Raw genomic sequence first — 15,234 nt, 5'->3', positions numbered from 1 at the left:
CAAGAAGCACTCGAATGCTTTTAGAATCTAAAAATAATTTCACAAAAAAACTTTCAAGCATTTTAAAAATACTTTTAAACGAATTTTTGCTCTGTGCACGTAGATGTGGTTTGAACAATATTGATTTGTGATCCATAAAAATTGTTGTTACAGTTTTCTTGGTTAATAATTTAGACTCGTTTTTAGCCTAAGTAAGTTGCACCATCTCTACACGAGTTTGTTTCAGCTTGAAGTCTCTTTATGTCAAACTCGTATTTTAAACATGCACACCATTTTTATTTATTTATTATTCTTCAATTTATGTGTCACTTGATATCATATTAGCGAACTTAGAAGGATAATGTCACGGATCATGTGTGCAACTAGAATGCTATACTTCTGTATTCTTCTTAAAAATGAGAGAATATGTAATACAATCACAAATATAATTTCTTATGTCTATCGCACTCATTATTAGGGGTGCAACTTGACGGGATTTGGCAGGTTAAATAGTCAACCCAACGGTCCCAACCCTAACCTTATTAATTCAGGTTTGGGCTGGACTCAAGTTTATGCAGGTTTATTCGAGTTTGGGTCTAAATTCAGTTCAGACTTACTTGGGTTGGGTTCAGGTTTACTCAACTTTATTAATCTCAATCTTGTAACACCTTATTTTATAAGATAAATCTCAAATTTTGAATCAAATAACGTCAAAATATTTAAAATTCAATTTTACACAAACAATACCAACATTTTAACCAAAAGAAACGTAAAATCATTATAATTGTTCATTGTTCAAATGAAAACCAAACAACAAACTTAAAGTATAACCCTCCCAAACTTGTGTCTAGCTTATATAATATAAAGTGGGACATGTAATATGTACATGAGCAATTCGGGCTAGAAATTGGGTTGGGTTTAGGTTGACATGAACAAACAAAGCATCAATCTAACCCAATCCAATAAATAATTAGGTTAAGGTCGTAATGGGTTTGGGAGAGTTTTCATTTCATTCTAACCTGCTTGTTCAGGTTTGAAATCAAGTTGGGCATAAGTGGAGTCCTGTTAACCGAACCCAAATTGCATTACTACTCATTATTGACGTGACCACATAATTAGTGTTACACATACAAAAGTAAAAGATATCTCAACCAATAATATTTTCTTTTCCATGAAATCGTGGTGAGCTCTATATGCATGTTCGTAGGATATGTAAACAAGTCAAAAAGCTTGTTGAACAATATTGGTTGAACTGTGACTTTAAGGATATGCTCTTTTTGCCACTAGTTCTCCAAGACCCAAGAAAAAATGCATGATTTTGAGGTCTCCTCTCTCCATGTGAATTGTGAGTGCGTGACCCAGAACACAAGTGCAAAATCTTATTCTCATTCGTGGGGCAATGTCACGTGTATATTGCCAGCCAGCCACTGTTTCACGTGTACGCTAAGCTTCTCGCATCTCTCTGCTCTTTCACCCAGTTTCTCTTTCGCACGAGAATTCCTTTTCTTTTTTTTTTCTTTTTTTTGTGTAAAATAGATAATATATGTGTAGTATATAAAATAAATAAAACATAATATTTACGAGATTTTACAAATGTATCTACGTAAATTACGTTCTCAGGACAACATCAACAATTCCTTTTATTATTTGAAATAATAGGCATACAAAAGAGAACTATAACTTTAGCGTATATAATCTCACTAAAGTTATTTCCTATTTGTCTTTGTGATTGGAGAGAACCTAACAAAGAAAGGAAAATAACAAAAACAAAATTAAGGTAGGGGAAATTGACCATCAATAATAGTTAAGGCGGGAAATTAGCCAGAACAAAAGTTTATGGGAGAAATTGTCAATGATGTACAAAATTCTATGTGAAATCGACAATATAACTATTTTTTTTCTTTTTTTCTTTTCAATTAGTTGTGCAAGATAGTGATGTAGAACATATGGCAAAGATGATTGAATGTCAACTCAGAAGACACAAAAGTGGCAACAAGACTAGCGAAGTGCAAGTTTGGTCGTTGATGACAAAATAAGGCTTACAATATGTCGTTCAAAGAGCACGACGCAAGGACAAGTCACACCAGTTTTGCTTGTGACATAAGGGCAATTTTGGGCAAAAATCTTCATTCACTGTCCCAAAACTGTGCTTTAAGTTTTAGCGATACTTTTGAAACTTTGATAATTGTTTGTTTTCTTTCCTATTTGAACCTTAAGTCCCTTTAAGGTTTGGGTTTGTGGTTTGAACGTGCAAATACACCTTCTTGAGGTAGGGTTAGTAATTATTCATGTCATCAATCAAACTTGAGTTTTACTCTCTCCTTCGTCCAAGAGAATTATAGAGTGCTAGTTTTTTCTAGACAAAGAATAACGTTGGAGCTTCCTTGAGTACATCTTGCGTCAGATAGTATGGGTTTTTTTTGTAATATAAAGTTCGAATTTCTGTTCATAAGGTTAGATTATTAGACATTATAATAAGGCTTGATAGTAAAGTTATACGTTGGCATCAATTTTTCCCTAGGCACCCGTTAGGCGGATTTAGTCATTTTAAATTGTGATGTTACTAAAATCTCCTTGTTTTGTGGTCCTTACACTTGCAAGACCAAAAAGGGGCAAGTGTTCATGATTAAGGCCATTGGCCTGCCCCTTTGTAGCCATCAACCACATGCCCAAGCAAGTTGATGTACATTTTTTTTTCATCATCTCTCTCTTGTTTTCTTTTCTATTTATATTAAGCGGCGGAGTCAAAATTTCATGTGAAGATGAGTCTTATACAAGTATAAAAGAAGAATAGTATTTACAAAATTACTAAAGCAAAACCTCATAATATATATCCAAATAATTAAGTAATCAAAATTAACAAATGCATAGATAATTTTATTTATTCTCGTCAAGTTATCATATTTTGAAACCATTGCATGAGATCATCTATAATATTAAAATAATTATAAAACTCAATAGAGCTAATTACCAAAAAATTTACAAACCCTATAGAGGATAATAGAGTTTTATAAACCATATTGTTGTTTATTCAATAAATTTGCAAGTTGGGTTTTGAGTTAAAGGTTATTGATTTGTGATAAATTACCATTTAAAATATTGTACTTAATTTTAGGATGGGATCTGTTGAATTAAAATAGAGATAACGAGTGTTGAGAAGGGTTGCAAAGCAATGGAAATAGGTGTAATACTAATCTTATTTTTTCAAGTTAAGATAGACTTAGAACCACTCTGGTCCTTCTGTGCCTTCGTCAGTGACTATATTTTTCCATTGATTTGTCTAATAACTCATCTAAAGTTGGAGGAAAAAGCACATAAGTTGGGAGTAAGTACTGTTTATTGAAATGCTTCGAAAATTTCAAATCTTTTCCTTCTCCCGAGCTTGTTTATCTCGCATCTCGGAAAAAAACATTCATAAATCTGCCATTGATGTTGATAAGTGATTTTAGGTGCATATGCTTAATAAGTGATTGAGTACTTCTTAGATTTGGTGACAAAGCCAAAGCACTTTTAAGCTAATTAATTAGCTTCACTAGACATGTACCCAAGAGGTAGTTGAGTATTTAGCTATTCCCCAAGAAACAAACAAGAACAATGGCAATGCATATTTGTTGGAAATTTTACTTATCATCTTGTCATAGGGTTGGGGGATGCATGCATGTATCTTGCATTCATCATTACCAAGTTAAAGGTGCAGTTGAAAGAAGGAATTTTAAATATGGACCCAACTAAGTGAGAAAAATAATAATAATGTCCCCCATTGCTATGCTATATAACTTGGAACATACCATACCCAAAAAAAAAAAAAATATTGATACGACGTTGAGGGTTTCTTAAAAATGTTACTAAGGTTTATTATTTGGTCTTTTTCATTAAATAATACTATGTGTTGTTATTTATGTGTCACCTGTAATCATGATCATTAGTTGAGAAGTAACATACATTGATCATAAGATGAAAGCCGCCCATCACTGTATTTAAAAATATAGTAGTATATTAATTTCATGAATACTAGTGACCCCCTCGTGCAATTTAATTGGACAATTAGGATAGGTGAAAAACTTTTAGTAGTGATTGTTCACTGCCCTGGCAAACCGCCATTGCTATTTCATGTTAATTTTTCTTTTTTTATTTGAATACAACGATTTATGTTTACGCCAAGCGGTTACGAGATTTGAGCTAAGTCTTGTAATTTATTTTGTCAATTCTCCAAAGTGAGATTGTATATTCTCCAACAAAGCTACTCATTATTTGAAATGTAATGCGTCTAACTATGATTTTATCCACACTGTTAGTACTACGGTCTAGTGGTACTATGATAAATTTGTTCAACTCTCTTTAGGTGTTGAAATCAAACTTTTATGGAAGGCCCTATCGTGTAGCTTAGTCCAACTCTTCTAGAAATTTTCACTTGTACAAGAACACAATTGCACATGATGTATCATTTTACGTGTTACTATATGAGTGAATGTCATTATTGAGTGAATCTCATTTTTAGAGTATATTATTAAAAAAAAAAATACACATGTTATAATTTAAGAAAAATAATAACATCACGTAAATTTTTTTTTATTATTATACAAATCATGACTCAAACCACAATTATGACCTATAACAGTTACAAATTAGTACTGTTACAGGATGCAAGTGCTTTAGGATTCCATTTTGTGAGGGTTTGGGCAGCATGTGTTATAAGTTTATAAGCCCTTCAATTGCGGTTATTATTATGATTACCAAATTGGCAAACAAAAATTAAAAGTAAATAGCAATACGGTGTTATAGTGATCCATTAAAGTGCACGATTGCTGATTATCATTCCGTCCCAGAGGGAAGAAAATGATATGATTTTTTGTGAGACTAACAAGATAGCTAAACATGATTTGTCAATCTGCTAATTAACAAAGTTTCTGCTCCTAATTGTGGTGGGGCCCTGGTGGCCGCGGTAGATTTGTCGGCAGGAAAATTAAGATTATAAAATTACACCATGTTTAAACTCACTGTCACTGACAGGCTCACCCATCACCATTCTAAATTCTAATTGATGTTGATCAATATTGAAGGCAAAACTGTTCAAGACTTTCAAGGAAAACTTTTGACAAGATGAAGAGAATAATGATAATGGAAACATCAATTAAACTTGGATAAGCTGATGTCAACCCAAGTTTTTCTAAAGTTCCAACTTTTCATGTCATTCATTCATTTTCTTTGGTTTAAATTTTTGGGAAATGTTAATGTCGGGAAAATTACCTCGCAATCAAGTTCCCAAGTTGAAGTTAGCGGCTGGTCACGAACTCTGAAGTGATCAAATCAGTGATTAGTCAGTTGGTGCATCCTAACCCATCTGGATGCTTTGTGTGTTTGAGATCAAGATACGACTGATAGAACAAGCTAACCGAGCTCGTCGACTTTTTTTAATGAGGAACTTTTCCTAGTTTACTTGGCTTTTTTTTTTTTTTGTTACTTATATTTTATGCTAAAATCATAGCTAATAGGTTAGAGATGGTTAAGGCGACAATCTAGGTCAACGGCATGCTAAAATAGATGATTTAGTGGCCCCATAAGCCTGAGCCTCGCGAGAGAGTCAACCAACCCCTCTCGCACAACCAACACTCTTGCAACCCCGAGCTACTTCTTGAATATTTTCCGTCTCCAATTTGATAGAAATCTAACTTAGGTATCAGAGAGTAATCAACTAGCACTTGTTGTCACCAATTAAAAGTGACACATGTTCGTTTTCGTAGAGAGGAGTAAATCATCCTTGACCATTTCAAATGGAGGAGAAAAACACCCAACCATCGGATTTCTTCTTCTATCCATCATTCCATCTAGGCCTACAAGGCCTTAACCTTAGCCCATTTGTTTATAATAACAAAAAAAAAAAAAAAAGGAAAAAAAAAGAAGAAGAGAATATAAGCAAACGATTTCTTATCTTGTTAGGACTTTTGGTCCATTAGGTAGTTAGATGTTTTTCCTTATGGCATTATTGTCACTTCATTTGTAAGAGTTTGCATCATTTAACGGTTTGAGAGTTGTGACGTGTCTCAATTGTGCGCACTCTTTCTCTAAGGTTGTATAAGAACTAACTTTCATCATTTGGGAAAGTATGAATGAAATCAAAATGTTTTAGCCTTTATCTTTTTTTCCTTTTCCTCTTATGAAGCTTTCTCTTTTTGTTGGTCCCTATCATCTCGTATTAGAGTCTAGGTATTGTTATCCATGGGTAAAAGCAAAGCCTCATGCGGTGGTGGCTGACGTTATGAAGGCCGATCTGGGGCTAGAGTACCAGCATCACCAAATCCTCCAACAATTTAATGGGTTTCACGATTCCGTTTCGATGTTGGCAACTTGTCGGGAAACCTTCAAGTCCCACTTGACGGAGATTCAGGCCTCTTTAGCTAACATCAGACTCCTTCAATCCCACGTGATGGAAAAGCTTCATTCATCCTGCTTGCCGCATGCGACGACCTATGTTTCCTAAATTCCAATCGGCTCTCTCTAGATTCTAATTGGACCAGCGTCCACTCTTTAATGTACCCCTCCCATCCCTCACCCGTTGTCCCTCTTCCTACATGCACTTCTCAGTATTCCAGATCTCCACCCATACCGTATTCTCTTCCACCATTTACAAGCCACCCTTAGGTGTCACCTCAATTCTCGACATCCACCACCACCACCCTTCGGCCTAATCTCCACCCACATTATTTCCCTTCCACCAGCAGTCATCCACCTATACTGGTCCACCATCCACTTCAACTAGGCCCATATTCATGAAAATCAAGTTACCCTGATTTTCCAGCAACGATTCGTACAGTTGGTTGGCTATATTGAAGGAGTATTTAGAGCACGTCCACTATGGGCTATTGCCTGGTGGACTGACATTGGAACAGGGCTAGATAGCCAGAGGGACTTGGTCCAGCGTGTGCTGGCGATGGAGCCTGAGTGAGCCCAAGGGAGAAGCCTGGCAGGAGTTGCCAACCCGAGAGCCCGAAGGTAACCTGACGCAAGGCTGAGGTCAGGGCAACATCAACCACAATATAAAGTTAATAAAATATAAAATATTAATAAAAATGTAAAAAATTAATAAAAATTTAAAAAAAATGTAAAGCGTTGGTGCCCATGACGTCGTCGCGGCAGAGGAAGAGGCCATACACAGCGTTGTTTGGGGTTTAGACTATGGTGTTGTAGAAGCTGGTGGAGCAGTTGGCGTTGGAGGAGAGGGTGGAGAGGAGGTGGTTGACGTTGGATTGGAAGGTGGAGTTTGGGGTGAAGGTAGTGGTATTTAGGCAGATGTGGTAGAGATAATCTGCTTCCGTATTGGTCAGAAAGTTGGGCAGAGTAAAAATGGAGAAGATCAAAATAAGGGTAGTCATACTTTTCATTTTTTGGTGAAGTAGGGCAATAATCTCCCCTGGGTTTGAGCAATGGAAGCTTGAAGCTCTCGGCTTCAATGGTGGATTACCCAAATGGTGCTATGATGATGTATGTAAGGATATATTCGAGTTCCTCTCATCCAGGGGATTGAGATTTTAGAGTTTGTTAGTTTGATTTGCTTCGGTTTCGAAAAAGAGGAAGGATGAGAGCTTTTGGAGTTGTAGAAAGAGAATGAGAGAGATTAAAGAGAGAGAGAGAGGTTTCAGAAATGAGGGAGAAAGGTTACGTCGATAGAGAAAGAAAGAGAGAGAGAAAAAGTGTAAGAGCAATTCCAGCATAGGAACCCCCTAGGCATATGCTATCTACCCAGTGAACAATAATTGTCCTTAATGAACAGTAACAGCCTTTTGCATCTCCATCGTTGCACTTCAATAGCCCTGGCAATAGGCAATAAAATATTAGTATTTTTTTATTTATAAAATAATACAAAATAATTTTATTTGTAATTTTGGATAAGATTTTTAATCGTTCTTGTTGCGCCACATGTCATTATCCAAAAAGTTATAAAATGATACAGAATAATTTTATTTCTAACTTCGGATAAGATTTTTAATCGTTCTCGTTGCGCCACGTGTCATAAAATCCGAAAAGACAATTATTGGTGATGGATTTTCGATAAGATTTTTAATCGTACTCATTGCGCCACATGTCATTATCCGAAAATACAATTATTGGTGATGGATTTTCGATAAGATTATTAACCATTCACGTCGCGCCACGTGTCATAATCTGTTTACAATCTTTGAGGATAGATTTCCATCAGATTTTTAACGAATGACAGCATGCCATGTGGCATTATCTACAACCTAATCCTTTCTGAATCCTCCATATAATCCATCATCCATCCTCACAAATCTCACACCAATTTCTCAAGATCTTTATCATTATTCATAGTTTCTGCTTCCTTCATCATCAAAATCTCTATCATTATTCATAGTTTCTGCTTCATTTTTACAATGTCTTCTTCTTCAAGGATGTTATGGGAAATCGATCAGCAAGAGGAATAATTGTTTAACCAATAAGAAGGAATGTTCAATCTCCAGGTGCCCCAAAATGAGAGGAAAAAGGATAAGGAGCGTAGAATGAGAGATGACGAAGCAAGAATGGGAAGAGCCTTACATTCCCGTCAAGTCATCTAAGTTGTGGGTCAATTCTGCAGGCCCAGCCATTCTGGAAACCTTGATAGAAGTAGGCAACAATGAGGTACGAAACTCTTGGACGATTATTTTGTCTGTAATAATGCATTCCCTGATACGTACTTTAGACGTCGTTTTAGAATGGAACGACATTTGTTCAACAAAATCATGATTGCTGTTTACAGCCATGATTCTTACTTTGTGCAAAAGAATAATGCTTTTGGTGTTATGGGTCTCATTCCTTAGCAAAAAATTATTGCTACCTTGCGGATGCTTGCATATGGAGCATCTGTAGACCAAGTGGATGAGATAACGAGGATGGGGAAATCAACCATTCTTGAGTCCCTGATGAGGTTTTGCGGAGTAATCAAATCTATCTACACTGCAGAGTACCTTCAGAAACTTACTAACATGGACTTGCAAAGGCTTTTGAAGAAGGGTGAGATGTGAGGTTTTTCTAGGATGATTGGAAGCATCGATTATATGCACTGGACGTGGAAAAATTGTCGAAGTGCATGGCAAGGCGCTTATGGGGACAAAAAAAGAGCAAAAAGTATCATTTTGGAGGTGGTGGCATCTTTTGATGCATGGATTTGACACACTTTTTTCAGGGTTCCGGGAGCTCAAAATGACCTCAATGTCCTTGCCCAATCCCCAGTGTTCAACGATGTCCTGCAAGGAAAGGCACCAAAAGTCATGTACTACGTCAATAGACGTATGTACGACGAGCCATATTACCTAGCAAACAACATTTACCCAAGGTGGTCAACATTTATCAAAATAGTGCCACGTCAGCGAAGTGCAAAGGAAAAACACTTTGCAAGCTGTCAAGAGGGGTCCAGGAAGGAGGTGGAGCGTTGTTTTGGTATCCTCCAAGCTCATTGGGCGATCGTCAAGGGTGCTGCCAGATTGTTTGATGTAGAGTCGCTTTGATCCATCATGATGACGTGCATCATTCTTCACAAAATGATTGTGGAAGATGAGTGCGATTATGATGTTGTTGATGAATATGAGCCATACACGATGAACAATTCAAGAACACGTATATATTGTGCTCATGACACCATTGAAGAACCGGTGCAACATGAGCCATTAAAAAGGGATGGACGTTACAATGAATTGATCATTCAACGATATACTGCACTTTAAAGGCCATATATGCACAATGCCTGGCAAATTGATTTGATAGAGCACCAGTGGGAATTGAAACAAGCTCAAGATACTTAAGTTCATTTAGTGTGTTTTTTTTTTTTTTTTGGTATGTTTATTTAATTTGATTTGGTGTGTTTCTTTTAGTTCATTCAGTGAGTTTTTTTTATTACTTGGTATGTCTATGTAATTTTATTTGGTGTGTTTAAATGTCTTTTGAATAAAGATTCTCTTAGTATAAATAAATTACCAAATTAAATAAAATACTAAAATCAATAAATTGGAAACAACATAAAGTACTCTATTCAATAAATAAGAAATTACAACCCAAAGTGATTGGAAAATTATGGGCTCCGATTACAAAAAAGTACTCTATTCATCATCACTTAAACCAATTTGTGGTGCTAGGATGATCTTCTCTTGTCGTGCTAGGACCATCTCCTCTTGCTCTTGCTTCTCTTGCATTTCTCCTTCACACCACTTCCACTTTCTCTGACTTCCAAAAATATTTAGAATTTGGAGACTTCCCTTCTAAATGCGTGTTCATAATGTCACGATCTCGTTGAGCCATTCTTTCTTCTCTAACCTATTCCCTTTCTTGCCTAAGTAGCTCTCTTTCTCTCTTATTAGCTTGAAATGCTCTCTCAACAGCTACAACATTTGCCTTATCTCTAGCCTTATCAGCCTCAAATTTCGTCATTTCCCGCGCCAAAGTCAATTCACCTTGGCGAGCATGTTCTTCCATATACTTTGCATAATCATTCTTCGAAGTACTCCCTTTTCTCTTTGAAGCCTTCTTACCTTGAAGCCTAATTGGATAACGGGTCGATCCCGACGTTTGTTCAGGGGGGCGTTTCGGGCACTTCTTTTGCTTCATCTTCATGAACATGCGAGGCATGATTATAAGGGTGCTGTTCATGAAAACTTATGGACCGACATGCACAACTTTGAATTTAGGACAATCTTTGACAATATTCTGACATTCCGACCGGTTGAATGATTTATTTTGGTTTTGGTTTTGGTTTTGGCACCATACCAAGCTTGTGCTTGAAGTTGCTACACAATGCGGGATAAGAAATAATTATAATGAAAGTAGGTAACAAATAAATAATACAAACAAATAATTATAATGTAAATTTGGGTATAGTACAAACAAATAAATAATATATTGTTACTTGATCCGCGTAATTTTCCCCACTTCGAATATTAGTACTAGCTTGTGTCAAGGCGTCTCTCCACGTACTAAACGATTGGCTAAGTAATTTCCAATGACTGGACATCGATTCTTTGGTTCTTTTCCCACCCATTTTCTCAAGAAAATTGGTATGAATAAGACTCCACATTTCTCGCAATTGCATCTCATTACCCGTAAGTGAACTATGAGTAACTTCAACCCAGCTAGTACACAATGCAACATCTTCAAGAAGCGTCCAATTCGTACCTGCATATGTAGTCATTTTGTTGAAAAAAATTGGATTGAAACTTTGAGAGAAAGATAGGAATGTGGTTGAAAGTAGTTGAGAAAATATGAAATTGTGGTGTAATGTAGATGATAATGAAAAGGTATTTACAGAAAAGTAAAAACAAATTTTTTTTTCAGATTTTTATTATTTTTTACAATTTTTTAAATTTTTTATTCAACTAATTAATCTTTGCCGTTGAATTTAAAAAAAAAATTGAATTCCAACACTCCAGATTGTGCCACGTGGCACAACGGTAACATTTCTGAATTTTAAAATTATTTTTTCTTTTTTATTTATTTATAAAGGAGAATAATATCAACTCTTGATCTCAGATCCAACGGTTGATATTAAATAAGATTTATTTATTTATTTTTACTGTTGCAAATTGGACGGTCCACATTATATAGCCGTTAAGATCCAACAGACCATGGGAAGCCACGTGGCTTCCCAACGGCAACTTTTTAAAACTGCGCCTCGGCCTCAAGCGCTGAAACCGTGTCGGGTGACGCGCCTTGCACATGCGGGTGAGGTGTATGCACTTGACAGAAAAAAATAAAAAATTGGGCTGTGCCTGGATGATGTCAGCCCTACGTCAGATCCACTTCGGGCTCGTAGCTTGGCAATTCCTCATAGGCCTGGTGCTTGGGCTTCCACTGTCCCTTGGGCTTCCCACGTTGGAGTGTGTAGGCTAGGTTCTCAGGCCCTTTTTCTTGGATTGTACCCATAGCAACTCCAGCGAGCAAACTCCCATACTGGAGTTGCTCTAAGGGAAATGAGAGAGAGGGCTAGGTGAAGGAACCGGTCAAAGTAAAAGAAATCTCACAAGTAATTATTTTGTATTATTTTATAAAATAAAAAATACTAATATTTTATTACCAATTGCCAAGGCTATTCAGTGCAGGGGTGGAGATGCAAAAGACGGTTACTGTTCACTAAGGATAGTTACTGTTGACTAGTGTGGATAGCCTTATGGGGCCTTAGACACGATGGAACTGCTCTTAGACTACCATTGTGTTGACCGAAACAATTGGGCCATGGTTGTGATCTTCCATTTCACTGGCGATCCAGCTATGTGGTTCAAATGGTACGGTCGAGTTTGGTATATGGGCCTTATTTACTAAATGCATTTTATAATGTTTTGGGCCAGACAACCAATTAAACTCAACACTTCTTTTTCTTATGTCTCTCAAAAAGGCTCTCTCGAGGCCTACTTTAATGAATTCATTCGTTTATCTTGTCGAGCACAAGGTTGGAACGATGAGTAATTATTAGGGGTATTCCTTGGTAGGCTTAAACTGGAGCTCTAGGATGATATTTTGCCCAAGATCTTCGTTTGCTGGCCCGTGCCTTTGAACCTGCACGCATATATAACAATAAACAAATAAGTCGTAGTGTTTTCCGCCCTTACCCTCCTTACCCATTTCGTACACATGTTGCATCATCGCACCCCGCTTTTGTCCCACCTTCTAAACCGGTTCTCTCCTCGTCAGCTAGACCACTTGTGCACCTCTCTACGGCAGAGATCCGTGAACGTCGTTCCCATGGTCAATATTCTATATTTTCTTGAGAAGTACTTTTAGGCCAGACTTGTGCAACCCCAATATGTTATTATTGGATGCTGCAACTGTCTCCGAAGTAGCCACCAACCCAAATCCTAACGATATTCCGCCGGTGCCTGATGAGCCTCTGGTGGACGATATTGTCCCAATCACTTTCAACGACCTTGCCTCTCCAAAACGCACGCGAGGTTGTGTTATGTGCCTTGTTGGTTACATTGGCGACCTGCCTATTTAAGTCTTTGTGGATTCCGGCGTAGACCTTAATTTTCTCAACCCCTCGGTTGCAACTTGACTCGGCCGCCACATATGCGCCTACTATCTGTCATGAGTTGCGATTTGGTTCTTGGAGCAGAATGGTTAGAAACCTTGGGTTTCATTGGCTTGCACTTAAAGAACAAGGTGATGGAATTCCAAATAGATGGCCATAAATATTGCTTGGTTGGACTCCACTCATCTGATTCTCCAACCATCTTAACTTCGACATTTTCCACCTTTTTTGTTGGATATTATTTCCTTGCTAGCATCTATATTGAGTGCTAGTTCAATTCCTGATATTGTCCACCTACTATTCAGCCACTTGAATCCCTTATGGACGACAATTCTGATCTTTTTACCGCTTCAACATTCCTTCCTCCAAAATGGGCAATCAACCGTAGAATTACCTTCTTGTCAGACGCTCAACCGATGAATGTTCACCCTTATTGTTGCACCCATGTTTAGAAGACAAAAATCGAAAGACAGGTTGCCGAAGTAGAGTCAGACGTGAGTCCTTTCAGTTTATCCTCAGAATAACATCTGATGTTTAATATATTGATCTTTTACGGCTTGATTTGGTACATATGTTCCGAGATCATGCATCTTCTTTGACTCTTATTATGTGAAGGAGATTCTTTCTGATCTCACATAGACCCGCTGAGGTCAACTTTTTTACCTTATCCTCTGTGGCATAGATGGAGCATGAACCCAGTTGAATTGATTGCATCTACCGCATTACGATTTTCAAAGCTTTACCAATAGTACTTGCTGATACCTCATGAATATGTTGAACTTGATTTGCATCTCTATTTAACGTATAGGTGACTTTTTGTTGCATCAGGACTCCATTGATATCGTATCTCTATGAGAGGGGTTGGCGTCAAAGCTTTACTGGATTGATTTGTCTTGCTAAGGAGGTTGTTGAGTGGTTAACCACGGGTCAAGGCATAGTTTTAACTGCAGTTTGAGTGGACTAAAAATTTCTTGAAGCCTGTCTTGGGTGGTGGAAGTATCATTGATGCAAGTTGTGGGAGTGGGCTATTTTCTGGACTTTTTGCCAAGAGTGGATTGTTCTCTCTTGTTGTTGCTTTGGACTACTCAGAGAACATGTTGAAGGAATGCTATGGATTCATTCAGCAGGAGGAGAGCTTCCCCAAAAGAGTACAGAACCTTGATGTTTTCATTCAAATTTAGATGGTAAAAGCTGCTAAAAGTTTCAAATCGTATTTGGTGCTATCTCCTTATGGATCTTTCCGAAATTTTGTTATCAATCGTAAAATACCTGATTAAGTTTGTTTTTTTTGTTAGGAACATAATTCTGGTCAGAGCTGATATATCTAGGCTTCCTTTTGCTACAAGTTCTGTTGATGCTGTGCATGCTGGTGCCGCCCTACATTGTTGGCCTTCACCATCAGCAGCTGTAAGTACTTAATTATATATGGTGTTAGAGCTAACTGCTCTGCTTGTTCTAGCTACCTGTAAGGGGTACTAAATCTTATCGTAACAGACAGTGGTGTAAGTATTTACATGTCCTTGATAATAATTAATTTGTCTACAACAAGTTAATGAACATTTTCCATTTCTCGGTTTTTAGTTTTTAACCAGTATTTTCTCTGGATAATTGTGGTTTTGAAGGTTGCTGAAACTAGTCGAGTCCTGCGACCTGGTGGGGTGTTCGTTGCATCTACTTACGTACTGGACGGGCGTTTTTCGCTCATCCCATTTCTAAGGAACATAACACAGGTACATCTTTCGTACTCCAAACTTTCATTGCTGCAGCTCTGGGATTCTGCTGAATGTGCCCCATGTAGCCGATGATTTGGTATTATAATTTCTATTTCATCTCACCGGTTTTCGATTCGATTTTACCCTCTTTTTTTTTTTTTTTTTTTTTTTTTTTGTTTGGTAGGTAACAAAGTAAATATCGGGCAGCCAAGTCTTCACATCAGAAAGTGAATTCGAAGAGCTCTGCCAATCATGTGGGCTAGTTGGTTTTACGAAAGTGAGGTATGGGCTTTTTGTGATGATCTCTGCCACAAAACCCACTTAATTAATTATTCTTGTGCCACAAGCAATCTCCTATGTAAAGAAACATTAATATGTCATGATGTTAGGAATGAAACCAAACTATATCATCAAAATTTGGATAATATGATTCACTATAAGTGATTGTGTTTCATCTCATTATCGATTTGTTACATCTCGTACGCAAAATTGACGGTCGTACGACCGTTTTATCCAAATGTTTCTCTCGAGAAAGCA

The 15,234-nt window shown here is 37.2% G+C and overlaps 1 protein-coding gene and 1 pseudogene across 1 annotated transcript; both read left to right on the top strand.

Moving 5' to 3' along the window:
- Positions 1-8,499: 8,499 nt before the first annotated feature.
- LOC137726716 (uncharacterized) lies at positions 8,500-9,479 on the top strand. The gene is made up of 3 exons (XM_068465659.1): positions 8,500-8,613; positions 8,793-8,992; positions 9,158-9,479. Exons 1-3 carry the CDS (start codon positions 8,500-8,502, stop codon positions 9,477-9,479), a joined length of 636 nt encoding a protein of 211 aa, XP_068321760.1.
- Positions 9,480-12,144: 2,665 nt separating this feature from the next.
- Positions 12,145-15,142, top strand: LOC137726710 (uncharacterized methyltransferase At1g78140, chloroplastic-like; annotated as a pseudogene).
- The last annotated feature ends 92 nt before the right edge of the window (positions 15,143-15,234 follow it).

This window comes from Pyrus communis, chromosome 1 (assembly GCF_963583255.1).
Source record: "Pyrus communis chromosome 1, drPyrComm1.1, whole genome shotgun sequence".
Lineage (NCBI taxonomy): Eukaryota > Viridiplantae > Streptophyta > Magnoliopsida > Rosales > Rosaceae > Pyrus > Pyrus communis.
The sequence above is the reverse complement of the archived record's forward strand: the minus strand, read 5'-3'. Positions and strand labels throughout refer to the sequence as shown.